Source organism: Nanorana parkeri, unplaced genomic scaffold (genome assembly GCF_000935625.1).
Source record: "Nanorana parkeri isolate BGI_ZX_2015 unplaced genomic scaffold, ASM93562v1 scaffold44, whole genome shotgun sequence".
Lineage (NCBI taxonomy): Eukaryota > Metazoa > Chordata > Amphibia > Anura > Dicroglossidae > Nanorana > Nanorana parkeri.
Genome location: NW_017306312.1, coordinates 1,477,925 through 1,494,723, shown reverse-complemented (window position 1 = coordinate 1,494,723; position 16,799 = coordinate 1,477,925). Strand labels below are relative to the sequence as shown.

The 16,799-nt window shown below is 40.6% G+C and overlaps 1 protein-coding gene across 1 annotated transcript in view; it reads right to left on the bottom strand.

Annotated features, from left to right (window-relative positions):
• Window positions 1–16,799, bottom strand: part of LOC108800300 (dynein heavy chain 11, axonemal-like) — a 321,998-nt gene that overhangs the window by 218,067 nt on the left and 87,132 nt on the right. Inside the window, exons 27-29 of the mRNA XM_018572279.1 lie at window positions 15,830–15,952; window positions 5,841–6,065; window positions 5,663–5,754 (exon numbers count right to left, since the gene is read on the bottom strand). Coding sequence (XP_018427781.1) covers window positions 5,663–5,754; window positions 5,841–6,065; window positions 15,830–15,952 — 440 coding nt within the window. The remainder of the gene's footprint in view (window positions 1–5,662; window positions 5,755–5,840; window positions 6,066–15,829; window positions 15,953–16,799) is intronic.

Sequence of the window (16,799 nt, the reverse complement as noted above, 5' to 3'; positions counted from 1 at the left end):
TAAGTACTTATTTTCATTTACTTCTGTGACATTTATTTAAACTTAATAATCATGTCCTTTGTTTTTTTACTGGCTTGATGTACCATGTTTTTAATGACCATATTCACATACTGCTCTGCAGGGTCTCCCTCTAGTGTCCAGCTGTATATTAAACAGTGCAGTCAGCCTCCTTGCTGAACAACAACAAAATGACTGTATTAGCCAAGTTAGTCATTTATATTGTCAGATCAGCATGTATAGAAGTGCGCTGAGATGAGAAAAGCAGCAAGCATAGTTACCGTACTGAACTGTTAAGCTGGCCATACACTGTTCTATTTTTTCAATCAGGCTGAACAGATTCCTCCATGAACGTTACAGGAGCATTGATCGGGCAAACCCAGCTGCTTCTCTTGCTCATTGGCTGCCAGCTCTGTTTGTTCAAAGATTTTCCGACTGGCTCCTTTGATCAGCTAATCGAGGGATGTCGACTAAAAGCTTTAGTCAGAAAGCACCGCAAGACTGCACAATAAACGAATACTGCAACTCAATGTGCACACATTATTATAATAAAGGGTTTTAAATAGACATTCAGTTTCGGACGAACCTGTAAATCAACGAAATTCAGTTGGTTCGGCGGTTCGTCTGAATCCAAAATAACAAATTTATTATCTGCTAAAAACTATATTCGGGCATACATAAATTTACAGAATGCGCCGCCATCTTGGAGACGGAGCATATGATGTCAGATGACGGTGACGTCATATGCTGAAAAAGTGGAGGCCACATTGGTTGCTTTCGGAGTAGATTTTGGTATACACCAAGATCGCTGCACCCGCACATACAGGTGCCACCATCTTGGTGTATACCAAGATACACTTCAAAATGGCACAGAACGCGCCGGTGGTCAATATGGTTGCCACTCGTACTGCAGTTTATTGTACGGTTTCGGATTCAGAGGCTCGTTGCTTCCGAGCATTAAAATTTGTTTCCTTTGACGAAAGAAATGAAAATGTTTTTAGTTCGCCCAAAACAATTTTTTTTGCCATGCACATGTCTAGTTTTAAATATCTTAACACACTAGTAAGATTTTTCACATAAAGCTAAACAAAATTATGTATTTATTTAAAACACATGAAGTCTGTGGAAGGCCTTTAAATATACACGGAATATCTTCTGTATTGCAGAAAGTGACCTGTATTTCGGTGGCTACTAATTTGCATCTTCAGAGCACATGAAAACCTTAACTAATTTGCCTTTAATATCAGGCCATACAGGTAATGACCCATAAATCTCAGCACTCTGTGAAAATTGGTTACACAAGTCTTATTTGTTGCAAGATAAATTGCAATCATTTGTTGTCATTTAATTAAACAGTTACTTATTTATACATATATTCATCCTCATATGCACTTAAAATGAGGGTATTATTCATGATTGTGCTGGGTTTTTAGCTTAACTCAAACAGCTCTAATGTGTACTTTCAATAAAATATATTAAAGAGGAATACAGCCGATGGTTCTTCAGTAGTGGCGCATTGACACTAATTGTTATAAAAAAAATTTTACAACACAATTACTAATTTGAAAAGCAGAAAATAATTGCAGAAATATAAATAAACAAAATGAACAGAATGAAAATTAAGAAAAATATAATTCCAACACTATTTTAAGCTTTAAGAGGGCATTTAAATGCGATATGTGTTTTACAAGTCGTTATATTAATCCTATTCTGATCTGATCTATGAAAGCAATTCATAGATAAAAATAGAGGAGTGAATGGAAATATTAGAGCTTCAAACTACAGTACAGCCTAAAGATACATTTACAGGGTTATTCACAAAGCTGGTGAAGGCAGCCGAGTGAATAACCCACCAGAAGTGAAGTGAGCCGAACGCTGTTCAGCTATTCACTTCAGGTTTGTACGGCTGGCTTCGGCTGCACTTCAGTCACCCGAGTATGCTCTGCATGTGCGGCTGAGCCGAAGTGCAGAAGAACTTCAACTCAGCCGACCCAACATCTGGATCAGCTGAGCCGAAGCTCCGGCAGCTCACTCGCTACCGTTCGCCCCTATTCACATAGAGGCCGAATGGCAGTGAGTGAATAGCTGAATGCCGCCGAGCGGCATTCGGCTCCGCTATTCTGCTTGGTACCTCCGTGGTACCGAGCAGGATAGTAAATCAAGTAAAAAAGTAGAATTTTTTTAATGTAAATAAATAATACATTTTGAAAAATAAAGATTTAAAAAAATAAATAAATAAGCCAATTGAGCAGAGCTTGCAGTGACAGCTAGCTCCACCCAACTGTTTCCTATTGGCCGGGACCTGCTAGAGCACCGTTGGGGAACCTATGGCACGCGTGCCAGAGTGGGCACGTGGGGCCCCCTCTGCTGGCACGCGAGCCCAGGTCCGCATTATCAAAGGGACGCAGCGATATTGGTCCCAGTCCAAGAAGAAAGGGGACTATTTTCCAATTTTCGGCTGCCGCGGATGAACACGCGGCAGATGAGCTGCGGCAGCCGACAATTAAGTATTCAAAGCCTGTATTCATTAAATACAAAGCCTGCCGTGATTGGCTTGGTGCTGAGTCAATCACGGCAGGCTTTGTATTAATGTGGTCTAATTGAAGGGTTGGCACTTTGAGATACATAAGTTGGTTTAGTGATCCAGTTTGGGCACTCCGGCTCAAAAAGGTTCGCCATCACTGTGCTAGAGTCTTCTAGCAGGTCCCCACCAATGAATAACAACTGGGCGGAGCCGGTCATGACATCACAGTCGGCTCAGCCCAGTTGTCATTGTTTAATGACAGTTCAGCTTTCCCAGGTCATTTGGGGACGCTGATCTGTCATTACAACTAGGCGGAGACAGCCATGAGAATACGGCTGGCTCCGGCATTGCTGTCATTTGCGAGGTGTTTGGCCGGCCGTGCGCTCCGCTTCGGGCGTCACTTCGGCTCTGTCAAGCCGAAGCATATGCCTTCAGCTCGGCTGAGCCGCTCGGCTGCCTTCTGGAGCTGTATGGCTATAGTAAATAGCCTGTACAGCAGCCCTTCATTTCGACAGAACCGAAGGGCTCCGGCGGCTGAAGCTAGCCCAGGGATCAGCTGGAGCTACGGCTGATCCTTCGGCTAGCTTTGTGAATAACCCCCTTAGTATTGTATATGACAAGGATTGTTTTTTGTGTATTGCTGCTTTTTTTCTGTTGAATGATATGGAAATCAAGAAACAAATGTCTCTTGACATACAGACACTCCTCCCAGCACCTCCCAGGACCAAGTTCCATTCCTACAACTAGGTTGTTTAGTGCAATGGTCGCTAAGTGAGGAATAGAGGAAATCAGCTCTAATATACAGAACATTACCTAAGTTTGCATACTGTAAATACTCATGTACAGTACAGTAGTGAATACTGACCAACTACGGGAATGACTGGGAAAGGGTGATGCGAGATGAGCTTGACCAAAGTTCTTGTACAGTTTACAATACCGACCAGTTGGGGAGCTGGTTTTAAGTTCGAGCAGCCATTTAACAGGTAGGTCATTAAGTAAGGAGTAGCTGTATGGCTTTTATGTGTGCTTTTCAGGAATAATGTGTTATGGGTGTTCATTTACTAAAGAGTAGAGTTTGTTCACTAAGCAAACTGAATGTTAGTGAATAAATCAACCTGTGTATCCTTTGAATACCCAACAATGTGCATGAGAAATTATGAAAAACAGGATTTTTGATACTACTTGACTGACTGGTTGAAGTGAAACCAGCTTCACCTTATTTACTAAGCTCAGTGAACTGAATAGACTCTCATCCTTTAGTGAATAAGGCCTTCAGCTATTGTTGGCCAGGGAGGCGTGAAAACTGACAGTTTTTATTTTGCTGAACTTTAAGTGAAATGCATTGAAGTCATGGGGACGATGAAATAAGGTGTTTTTTAAACACCTTAGAACTGGAGCAATTTTTTTTATTTTTGCACACACATACTGAAATCTGAATTTTTGTAAATGTCTTTCAACCCCCAAACAAACATATAAGAGGCCCTGCAGAGTAAAAAAAAAGTTATAGCTGCATTTCTTTATGTCACACAATATTTGCACAAATGTTTTTCAAGTCAATATTTTTAGCATACACAAACACAATATAATACCCAATTTTGGTTAAAAAAAAGATACAGTCCTGTGAATAAGTATATAGATACCAAACATGTCATGCATTAAAATTGTGTGGGCCTGTGCAATGGTAAAAAATGTTTGTACTCAAAATTGTCCATAAACAATGCTTTTTCAGTTAACTTTATTGCTATCACGTGGGACTAAAAAGCCCCTATGTGATAGCATTTGGAGGTGACAGGTTCTCTTTATGGAGACATCTGGGGTCTATTAGACTCCTGATGTCTCCCCTACCCTCCAATACAAATGGTAATGCACAGGAATGTGCTTGATTGTCTGTGTAACCAGCACCTAAGATGGTTTCAGACAGTTCTTTTTTTTAAAAGCTTGGCTCAAGAGATGAGTTTCAATAGATCGCGGTGAGGTAGCTGCTCTGCTACGTACGAAACCCTGACCCAGAATAAGGTAGTTTACGAATGATTTAGCACCGGGTTCACAACGAACATGCGATGTGTTTCGGGAGAGAGGTGGCCCGCTTCCGTCCCCGCTCCGGTCCCGAGGTGAGTGGCGCTCCGGGGTGGGGGTGAGGGGGCTGGCTATGCCAGGCCGACCTGGTCTCCGCAGCACTGCGGCATCGTCGCCTTTAGGGGAGATTCTGAGTTAGAGGCGTTCAGTCATAATCCCACAGATGGTAGCTTCGCCCCATTGGCTCCTCAGTCAAGCACATACACCAAATGTCTGAACCTGGTTTCAGACAGTTCTGATGCAGGATGCGCTGTGAGCAAGAGCTCCCTGGTTCATTCATCACAGCAGATCGGGGAATGGACATTCCTTAGTCTGCTCCCGCTCTCCATCCTGACAGTGTTTGCAATGGTCCTGAACCCCCCAGAGGAGTGGAGGACCTCGAAAAACCACAGCGTGGGGTAGCACATTAACAGGATGCTACAAGTGATCTAGATGTACAATTACAAAGCATCGCCTGTTGAAAAGATGATACCAAGATCATGGCTGCAGCCATGATCATAGTACAACCACTTTAAGACCAGGGCATACATGTATGTCATATAGTCCTGAATTGGTTAAGGATGCAATGGACCCTGAATGACTCCGCAGGGTTACAAAAAGTTATTTTCAACTATCTTAGACCTGTTTGTGTGCCAAAAAACAGCCCCTCATTAGCCTCATTGTTAAGCTTTTTCTCTTCCACCTAAAGAAAACACAGACAGCGGAAAAATGTAAAAAAATTCAAAGTGACAGCTCACAAATAGCAATCAAATACACAAAAAGGGAAAAAAGACAAAAAGGGAAAAACACTTAAAAATAAACTTGCCAGCTGAGTTGATTGGGTATGCAAGCTCATCCCTACTCATAATCTGTGTCATTGCTCCTGTTCAGCAAAACCTTGGTGTGCATACAGTACAAACATACACATGCTACACATTACAGACTATTTTTCCAGTTCTAATGTAACGAATTTCCTGTTTAACAAACACATCATAACAAGATCAGCAAACCAACAAATATCAGCATATGGTTCATCCATACTGCAATATTTATTTTTGTCTATGAGCTAAGGAAAAAAGTGCAAACCTCTGCTGAAGAGTCTCCAGCTTTTCTTGCAATCCTGTTTCATTTGTAACTTCAGTTACTATGTTTGTTTTGATGATATTCTCCATCAGAGCCTAAGACAAAGAAAAATACATAAATCACATATATATGGTACAATAAATACACACGCAAAAAATACTGTCACACACAATTACTATACCTTAAAGTCTAAATCAATTCCATCAAATCTCTTGGCATCCTCAGGAAGTTGGTTCCGGATGTCTTCTGAGTTTGCAAATATGCTTTGCAAGTGTGCCCAGGTTTGCTGAACTTCCAACCAGACAGAAATAACCATATCAGCCACCATTAGTTTCTTCTGCCACCTGCTTACCTCCACTGAGAAAAATTCCACATATTTGCTCATTAAAATGTTCTGCAGTTGCACCTGTGGAGATAAAAAAAATAATTCTTAGGAGCATCTGTTCCTCAATTGTCCATATCAAAATGAGGTTTTCTCATACCAAGAGCCCACTTAATTCTGCTGCCTCTGGCTGATTTCAGGAGCCACAATACGTGTCAGTGGCAAATGAATAGAGTGGGGTCCTGATCTGAGGTCTGCTGGGTCTTGGACACTATTTCATGTCACTGAGCTCTGGGCTAGTCTTCACTTTAGTTATGCTCATCAACAGCTATAAAAGGGTAGAACTTTGCCATTCAGCTGGAGAATGGAGAGGAGCCAGCCACCTTGAACTTGCATCATTTTGGTTTGCAAACTAGTACCTTTGGTTTTTCAATGCAATTCAGTCCTTTAATTTATGCATATTATTTTAATATTTAATATTATTATGTTATTATGCATGGGTCTTCAACCCAGGGGCGAGCACTTGAGCCACAGTAATGATTATCTGCCACTGGCTGAAGTAGAAATATAGCATGTGATATGTATATACTTTGCTGAATAGATATAATAATTGAATGAGCTACTTAAATATAGAACTCAAAAGCCAAACTGGATATGGCTCTTTGGTAGGTGTGCCTTTCTAAACCTGCTGCATTATACATTTTACATAAATATGAAGCCTGTTAATGATTTCCCAATTTACATCATTTCAATTACATATTTGACACTATTCCCAACATGCTTTTCATCATATTGTTTCATACACTTGTGCTTACACAGTGAAGTACAAAGAACATTGATAACAGGTAATATGTAGTAACCCACAACAACCAACAAACACATTTCAGCAAATGAGGGCTGTTCTTGATGCACATTTGTGAAGTTGGTTTTGCTCTTTTATTAAACCTTCCATTCTTCTGCATGCAATACATTGACTTGTTTAATTTGTTTGCAGTTAGTTGAGTCCATTCAGACAAGACTGAACTGTCCTGGTGAGCAGTATGTATGTTGTAGCTGGTCTCCCTGACTACAGAAATAATTCAATCACATTTAAGATTACTGTAGTCAGGTGAGTGACAGATCTAGTCTAAAGCCCTATTCATAGCAAAGGGCAGATGTAACTGTCTGCAGGACATTGTAGTAAATACTTCACACTGTGCCTACATTTTACAGTTCATTTATAATATATGGAGCCAGGGCTGGATTTACTCTCCCTGCCGCCCCAAGGCCAGGTTCTGTGATTTATAACCCTGCCGCTCTGCTCACTGCAGTGAGAGACTCGGCGGTGGAGCCCGGAACCAGAGGAGAGAGGTAAGTGCAGGGGAGGAGGCTGCACGCTGTTTACATGTGATCTCGGCAACATCGCAGGACTAAATGTAGAGAGTGCAACTTCTCCACAAGGACACCGCTGCCGCCCCAAGGCTGGGCCTTGCGGGGAATCCGGGCCTGTACAGAGCCTCTCTGGTTAAAGCGGACCTTTACCCATAACAACAAACACAACATTAGAAATGTTTAGTAATGACAATCTACAAACACATAATTCTAGATAATTGCAGGCTTTGTATTCTTTGCATATCTTATTTCTCTTTTTTTCCCCAGTCTTCTGGCAGTGGCCTTGTTTACTAAGGGCAGATTACTAGCTCTTCTTTTACTTCCTGAAAATCTGGCACATGTGACCAGGACATGTGATCATGCACATCATCTCAGGGGAGGAAAATGCCTTTCCCTGAGATCTCGTGAGATTACAGATGAGATTTCCCAGCAATGCTCTGCCATTGACAAGGCAATTCCAGTGTGCATTGCTTTGGCAACCCGAAGTCATTTTGCCCTTTCAAAGCAGGAAGTGAATGCTCTGCAAGTGTAAGTATTTCAAAATCACAGCATTTTACACCTGACAAGTCTGTTATTATTAATCATCATACATAGAGGAATGCATTGGTAGAATTTGAATTTTGAGTGTAATGGTCCGCTTTAACTGCTGAGCAGTTAGCCTGCACTTTCGGATATATTGATTCTCCACTATGGACACTCATTTAACTCAGGCCTTGTTTCTTGCTCGTGGGATGATAGTGGTAAGTGGGTTTTAAAACACACACACACACACACACAGAAATGGTTTATTGAATTGTCTAAATTTACTTCTTTTGAAAAAGATATGTGTAATGCCATTGGTAAATTTGATGTTATCTGGCCCAGATGGGTAGACGCTTTCTCCCCAGTGAATGCTGTTTGAAAGTATGCATCACTTTGCCTTTAGGTACTATGTTGAACTCAATTGTGATGTAACATGTAGCTTTGTTCTGTGTGACAGCTTGTCCTTTGGGTTTTTGTATTTTCCCTGTTTTTCTTATTGCCTTGCTGTTGGTTCAGGTGCTCTTCGTATTTACAATCTCTTGAAAAGTATAAATAAAATCTGATTTAAAAAAATTAAATAAATAAAATGCAGAGCCTCTGGTGTATGGCAGAAACACTCCAGGATAGGAGAATAGCTCTGTCACATGATCTGTGAAAATAATGTCACAGGTCTCCGCCTTCTGGGACTTAGTCTTCCAATTCATTAGAATGATTTGGGCTTCTCTTGGTTTATAGTCCTGAAGCAAGTGAGGAGGAAGGCACAACTGTAAAGCACAACATCGTTTTTTATTAACCGTGGTATGGCAGCATTTATGTTATGCTGTTGTTTTAGAAATGAAGCCCTTAGTGTTACTGTGGCCTGCTGTAATTACCTCATAAGCCTTATTAGCCCTTGGATTCTTGTAACTGGGGATAATTAAACAGTTCTACCAATTAGAAGTCAAAAACAGATTGGGCTAATTAACAGATGAAAATTCTGTCCTGATCTACTCTTTTTTTTTTATTTATGTTTAATGAAACGCATACCACCCCACTGTAACATTGTTGTCCACCAGGCATGTGGGCTTCAATTCTGTTGTACAGGGCTGTTAGCATGCAGGTCCCTGCCATGTTAATATCACCCCGTAAAAGGTTCAGCATAAAGCAGGTGCTTCAAGAGGGGGTCCCAAAACAATGTTCTCCATCAAAGACTTACTTGTACCTGCCAGGCTCCACTAAGCATTGGCCAGGTGAATAGTGAGATTGTGTCACTGCAGTCACCAAAACATATGTCCCACCTAACACTGAAATATCAGGCTCTTTAATGCCTAGAATATCTCCTAAACACAATTCTTATAACTGTGCTGATTTGCAATTTTTTATGCAAGGGGACCCGTGAGCCACATGCCATGTGAAGTAAAATAAATTGAGGCAGCTCATTCCGGCACAAAAACTACTGAACTTCTTTTTAAAACCAGCAAAGTTTGGACTTTATCAAAATCAACAAGAAGCTCCCCTACTGATGTAAACGAAACTGAAATTAGACTTGTATTGAATTGCTGATCACAGAGGTCCATTTACTGTGTCCTGGGCCCCATGAATAGCGCGACGCTCGAGAGAGAAATTGCACGCTAAAAAAAGAAAACTGCAAAACAAGTGAAAAAATGCTAAATGCTTAAAAACCACACTCGTTTGTTCAAAGCAGCTTTTCACAATGGGATTGATGGTTGTATTCAGCTCCAAGCCATCAGCCAAAGCAACTTTGCTCTGATTCCTGATTCTTTATTCATACCAAACAGGAGCAGAAGCAGTTGGACATACTTAAGCAATAAGGCACCACAGGCAAGCACTTTCCCATAAGTGTCCTGCACTTTGTGCATGTTGTCAAGCGACGCAGCTGGGGGTGAGCACCTCTAAAAAAAAATTACAATATTTTTAAGTGCGTTCAAGACTTAGTCACTTTTTTCTTTTTTTGAAAGGAAGCAAACTTTTTTCTTTCTGACCAAACTGTTCACAAAAGACTTCAATCAATACAATTACTATAACAAATTAAATATATACATAAGCAAATACACTTTATTTCCCTAAAAAGAACACTCCACTTTCCTTAAAAATGAATATGGTATATAAATTACTACACAAGCCATTTTGTTATTTCATGTTAATCAAAATTACCTTTCCATTACAATCTAAAGCCGCTGTAATTTTCCAAAACTATTCAAACATTTCAATGCAAAAATGGCAACCTGGAGGTGTTCTGTACATCTTTGGTGTACAAAGCGCCCCCCATAAATGTCATTTCATGCTTTTGTGAGTAGCTCACATCTGATTTTCTCAGATGTCTATACTAGGATACAAATACAATTTAAGGCATCCCCGGCAATAGAAATGTAATTCTTGCGAGATGGAGCCTAAGGGTTATCTACATCTAAAGGGATACCAACACTGCAGCTATCTTCATTAGTACACTGTATCAGGTACTTATAATGAACCCAGATGCTCTTATTTAGGATTGAGGGCCTGTTCACATGAATTTCAGGTCCTGATCAGGTCCGGATCAGGTGCGGATCAGCAGACGCGGTGCTATGTGTTTTGCCGCGCTTTAGCCGTGTTTTTGATGCGTTCCAGTAAAAACAAAAAAAAAGTTTTTTTTTTTGCTGGAGTGGGGCTGTCAGTATGTTAGCTGCAGTGCAGTGCGTTTTGACACGTTTTGCGTACCGTTTCCTGACCGTACAAAATGTGACATGCAGTATTTTTCTGCCGAAACCTGAACGGACTGCGCATGTGAGAACTGTAGCCCATAAAACACATAGGGATACATTGGGATGCATTTTTAGTGCAGGAGCGTACGGATCAGGTCAGCACAGAAAACGGACGTCGTGTGAACAGGCCCTTAGTCTTGAATGGACATGGTAAAAAAAAATGCTTTTTCTTCTTCAGAGCAGAAAAAGGTAGAAATCTGCAACTAAGTATGTTAAAATCCTTGCAGACTACATTGAAAACCCAGAGGGGATTGCTATTTTTTTCTCAACAATAGTAGTTACATTAAGTGCAATTATTAAAAACAATTAAAAACTTTTACAGGGGCCTGCATCCAATATATAGTAACCATAGTATTGTGTTCAGTATTCAAAATTCTAAAGAATCTGAGAACAAATGTAGGCTATACGAAGGTTTCTCTCTTCCAGGGTTGTAATGGAATATTAATATAAGCACATAAATACGATGTTAATCCACTTGATATTTACAATAAGATTTTATCCCAATCCAGGCACTTGAGTATTGGTAAAGTATTGGTATAGTATTGGTAAAGGTATGCAAACAGGATATGGATCCATTCATAAGTCACATTCCTGTTTAACAGATCCACTTGTGATCCAGGTCCTGTTTACACTTACGGCATGTGTAAACGCACCTTGGGTTTACGCTTCTTGTGTCACATTTGCCGTGTGTCAGCACAGGGCAGCGTATTTATTTCAATGACCTGAAGCAACAAACGTGGCAAAAAAGCTCATACAGCAGTTTCCGCTTTAAGCTTAACACGTTTTTGTGACTGAGAATTTCTGTACGTTTGTCACGTGTCAACACACGGGCAAAGAAGTGCATTTTGCCTGCTACGTTTGGGGTGGCATTAACAAGTAATAATGTTGGGACTCTTTTTGTTAAGAGGATTACACAAGATGTAAACATCTTTAGATAACTAAGAAGATTGTAAACTATTGAACAACTGAACAAAGAATTGCATGAAATAAACGTCAATGCAATACAGATGTAGCAATTAAACCTTCTGATAAGGGTGGGATATGAGGCAACGGTGTATCATATTTTGAACAATCATGGTATGAACCCATACCACAGAATTGGCCCAATGAACAAAAAAAATTTTATTTTTAAATTATTAGATAGGGTTCTGTGAATAAAAATATTGATGATACAGATGATTTTAAAAAAAGTATAATTCCCCTGGATCCCAGTATTTATGTACTGCCGTAAATCCATAAAGACATACAAAAACACCTGGTAGGCCTAGCACTTCAGGACACATCATTGCCTGGCCAAAAAAAGCTATACACTCTAATATTTCATTTGATTGTCTTTAGCTTTGATTATGGCACACATTTGCAATAAGCTTACGCAATGTCACAATATTTATTTCCTTCCAGAGTTGCATTCATTTTTTTACCATGATGATGGTAGAGTTGGATCACTGCGTTAAAGTCTTCTCCAGTACATCCCAAAAATTCTCAATGGGGTTGAGGTCTGGACTTTGAGGTGGCCAATCCAGGTGTGAAAATGACGTCTCATGCTCCCTGAACCACTCTTTCACAATTTGAGCCTGATGAATTCTGGCATTGTCATCTAAGAATATGCCCAATGTGCCATCAGGGAAACAAACCTTAAAGTCATACCCCAGTTTTGCACATTGGCATGTGTCAGTAAAATTGTATATATATATATATATATAGATATATTTGTAGCTACTTGTGTGTCCAGATGAAATATACCTGTTTTTTTCCCCAGGACAAACTGGACCTTAATTTTGTGGTAAATGTTATTGGCTATCGGCAGAACTTTTTTAATTGTCAAGGGTTTTTATCAAAGAAAATCTGGCCCAAAACAGTACAAAAAAAAATCAGTGTTTAAACGTTAGTTGTATATTTTTTGCCATTACCATAATCCATCTCCAGAAAAAAAATCCCAAAATAAATTATCTTACTCTTGGCATGTACAGAGACACCAAATATGTGTGCATAGTAGGGCCCAGAAACAATAGTGCACATTTTGTTTTTTTTATGCTACCTAATAGACATGTAAGCTGGCAAAAAAATTGTTTTGGTTCGTTTAGTGTAGGATTTTTTTGTTATTTCGTTTTTCAGGATCAGAAAGTCAGAAAGTCAATTCGTTTTGGTATTCAGAATTGTCTAAATCTGAAGTTTTCACAAATTAACGAGTTTAAAAATATTTACAAACCAAAACTTGTTGCAGAAAAGTGACATACAAAAGTGACATGTTTACTTTTTTCTTTTCAACTTTTAACAGTCTACAGAAACAATTAAAAAAAAGTCCGCCCCCCCCCCAATTCATACCAGGCCTAATAGGAATGTGTGTGTTTATTTACAATATTACTGTGCCAGAGACTCAGAATCACATAAGCATCCCTGCCTGCACACCCCCGCAACTGCTGGGCCAGGGTTGAGGAAAATAGGCCCTTGTCCAATCCCAACATGGGATTGGATGCATCCGAATGTCCGAATATGCAGAAATTTGTCCGAATTTCAATTTGGAATGAAACAAATCACACATGTCTACTACCTAATACACACTAACACTGATACTGACATTGACAAAGAGCCCCCCCTCCCAGTCCACATCTTTTGGACGTTATTAATCTGAGTTGCCCCACTCAGTATGCCCCTTGCTAGCGGCCATATTGAGTGGGGCACTCGTATTAATAACGTGCTGGATTAGTCTGACCCAGGGGCGGACTAGGCCCGGGGGCAGGGTGGCAATTGCCCCCCAGGCCTCTCTGATACCTTTGCAAAGGTCCCCCCGCCATGGCAAGGACTTCATCTCTCCCCTCTTGGCCGCTACAGCAGCAGAGAAACTGAGAGGGGAGAGATTAAATGCTTATGGGGGCGGTGGGGGGCGTTTGCAAAGGTATCAGAGAGGCTTGGGGGGCAATTGCCACCCTGCCCCCAGTCCGCCCTTGGGTCAGACTAATCCAGCACATTATTAATCTTAGTGCCCCACTCAATATGACCGCAAGAGAGGGGCATACTGAGTGGGGCAACTCAGATTAATAACGTCCGAAAGATGTGGACTGGGAGGGGGGCCTCTTTAAGACTGCGGTGGCGGGGAGAAGAGAACAAGAAGCTCCACTGCCATCGTCTGTGCCCTATTCGATTGGGCTCCTCGGTGGCCACAGCAGTTTCCTCCGCCCACCTCAGCTGCCATTGGTGGGAGAGGAAGACTGCCGGCTTCTGCTGCGCGAGAGAGAGAGCACCTGGAGCCGGCTGGACGTGCAGGCAACCTCGCTGCTCCCCCACCATCACCAGGAGAAGAAGAGGTCAAAGCAACTGTAAGTCCCTGTACTTTCTATGTGACCTATGCACTGCGTTACATACTGACCGCTGACCTCTGTACTGTGTACTGACCTCTGTACTGTGCATTACACCCTGATCTCTGTACTGTGTGTCTCATCCTCACCTCTGCAAAGCGCGTCACATTGCTGACCTCTGCACTGTGCGTCACATGGCTGACCTCTGCACTGCGCATCACATTGCTGACCACTGCATTGCACGTCACATTGCTGACCACTGCACTGCACGTCACATTGCTGACCTCTAATGACAAATTGCCATTCAGTACAAGAGCTTTCGGGTCTCAGAAGTACCCCTTCATCAGGCTCAGAATGAGCCTGATGAAGGGGTACTTCATAGACCCCGAAAGTGCTTGTACTGAATGGCAATTTGTCATTAAAGGACTTTTTGCTGTAAATATTGTGGTGTGCTTGTGACCATTTTTACTACTTCTGTATTGCTCATGGTGCCATCCGTGGTCGCTACAAGCACCCACCTGCTTTGCAGGTTTACTACTTTTCCGGTAAGGCTGGTTTCCTATTATATAACATTGCTGACTTCTGTACTGTGCATTGTTACTGATCTTTATACTCTGCGTCACACCGCTGACCTGGCGGAGTTAAGGCCGGGGCAGGGTAGGGGTTAGGTGGGGCAACTGGTGGCGAGTAACTTTTCAGGCCTGGCTAGTAGCTTAGGACTTGAAATTTTGAGCCCTGCTGTAGACAATGGTGATACCTTGTATTCTACATTATTGTTTGCTGTTGACACTCTTTATCTTATGTAATATGTTTCAAAGAGTGAAAATCTTTGCCAAGGGGAGACCTCCTCTTAGACAGTTGTCACCAGAACAAGTGTCTTCACTTGAAGATTGCCCACAATTTCTGTTCTGGTGACAACTGTGGTCACCAGGATAAATAAAGAAGTGAATCTCCCCAGCAGGGGACACAGACAGCAATAAAAGCCTAATAGGGGGTATAAATCTTCCCTACTCTATCCAAAAAAAGGTTTTAGGTAGGGTTGCACAGATACCAAGTACAGTACTCGGTACGAGTACGAGTACATGTACCGATACTTTTGAGCTCCAAGACAACACTAGAGAAAAATTAAAAAATTAGGAGGCAGCTGTCATTTGTAAGGAGCACACGGAGCTCCTGGGATTTGTACATCTCTGTTTTAATGTACGATTTTGTTTTTATAAATATAAATGAAGGAATGCACAGATACCAGTTTTGCGAGTACGAGTACTGGTACTTGCAGAGTACTTACAAGTACTAGTACTGATACATTTTGTTTATTGTCATGTGAACGTTTTTCTAAAACAATACAGACTAATGATTTCAGGACCGTGGTGGAGCCCCAGAGCCAGGTCCCAGCTGCAACCTCTGCAGCCCTGGTAGTTCTCATGAAAATTCCAAGTATCTGCACTGGTACTCAAAAAGTATCTGTGCATCCCTAGTTTTAGGCATAGCTAGGCTTAAATTTGTCCATGCCTTAGTAACAAAGTGAAGCTAAATCAGGGAGTGGCAAAGAAGAAGCTTTTTGGCTGAAAATTCTAACAGTAGACAGGACTTTTATACCAATAACTGGATTTCTCCTATAGTGAATCATATGATTTAAGTCAACTTTTCCTTACAAGTAAACATTATGCAAGTGTATACAACCTTTATTATGAAGCGAAAAGGATCAATTATATATATGTAGTTCACTTTGTGCACTGTATATTTTATTGCCTGAATATAAACACTCGTTATGCCTTACAGACTGTGCCTGCTGCTGTCCTTTTTCTAGGTTTAAATATATTTATTATTTGTATTTTAATACACATATTTTATTTTTGCTCTGTATTAACAGATTGAGAAAGCAGATCATATCTATTCATCAGGATAAAACAGTTACCTGATTGTCTTCAAGTGTCTCTATTAAATTTTCATCCGATTTTAGCAATGGAGTTCCAGTGGCTGGATGCTTCTCATATGAGAATTGCATGGTGCTCCATGTATGGTTCATCTCCACAAGGACCTGAGTCATTGATTTTGTAAATCTGTATTAGACTTTGATTGGTTTTGGATAATGTACATATTCAACTTTGTTTTACCACTAATTTTAAAATCATATTGATTTTCTTTAATAACCTTCAACCATATATTATCTTTTTTGGTGCCACACTGCTAAGCTGATAAAATGTAACTGGTTGTTGTGATGTACTTTCCACTGTCATTAAATAAACCCATAATTCTAAAAAATACTTCATTATCTGCTGCAGTTGGGGAATATCATGGGCAGCCAATTTAAATGTGCAGCATGCATTGTCATTCTACAGATGAGCGAACCTGGGAAAAACTGGGAGATTTCACATCACCAAGGTTTTGCCATTTGAGCATAAAACATTGGAGTCAATGAACAAGGGGGAATTCATGATTTTTGGTTACAGGTTCAACGAGTTCCTAAAAGTTAGGAAAGCTCCTGTAATCTATCTCGGACCTGTTCTTGATCCAAAAAAGCACTAACCTTAACCATAATACTAACCTTTACACTAATGATAACACTAAGTTTTTACATCTATGTGATCACCATGTCACTGCTGTCATGTTGATCACATGGCATTACTGCTAAATAAAGTAATTAATTAGAATAATGATCACATGGTTTTATTTATCAACAAAACCCACTTATTCCTAATTGCCACCTATAACAAATCTGGACAAAAAAATGTACATCAAAATAATAATTGACTATAAGTGTACAAACTCTGGGTTGCAGTTACTTGGTGTTTGGGATCCCATGGCTATAACTATTCATAATGTAGGGTTTCAATGAGAACCAAATTATTTTACACACCAGACAAGTGTCAGAGTAATGATATGGG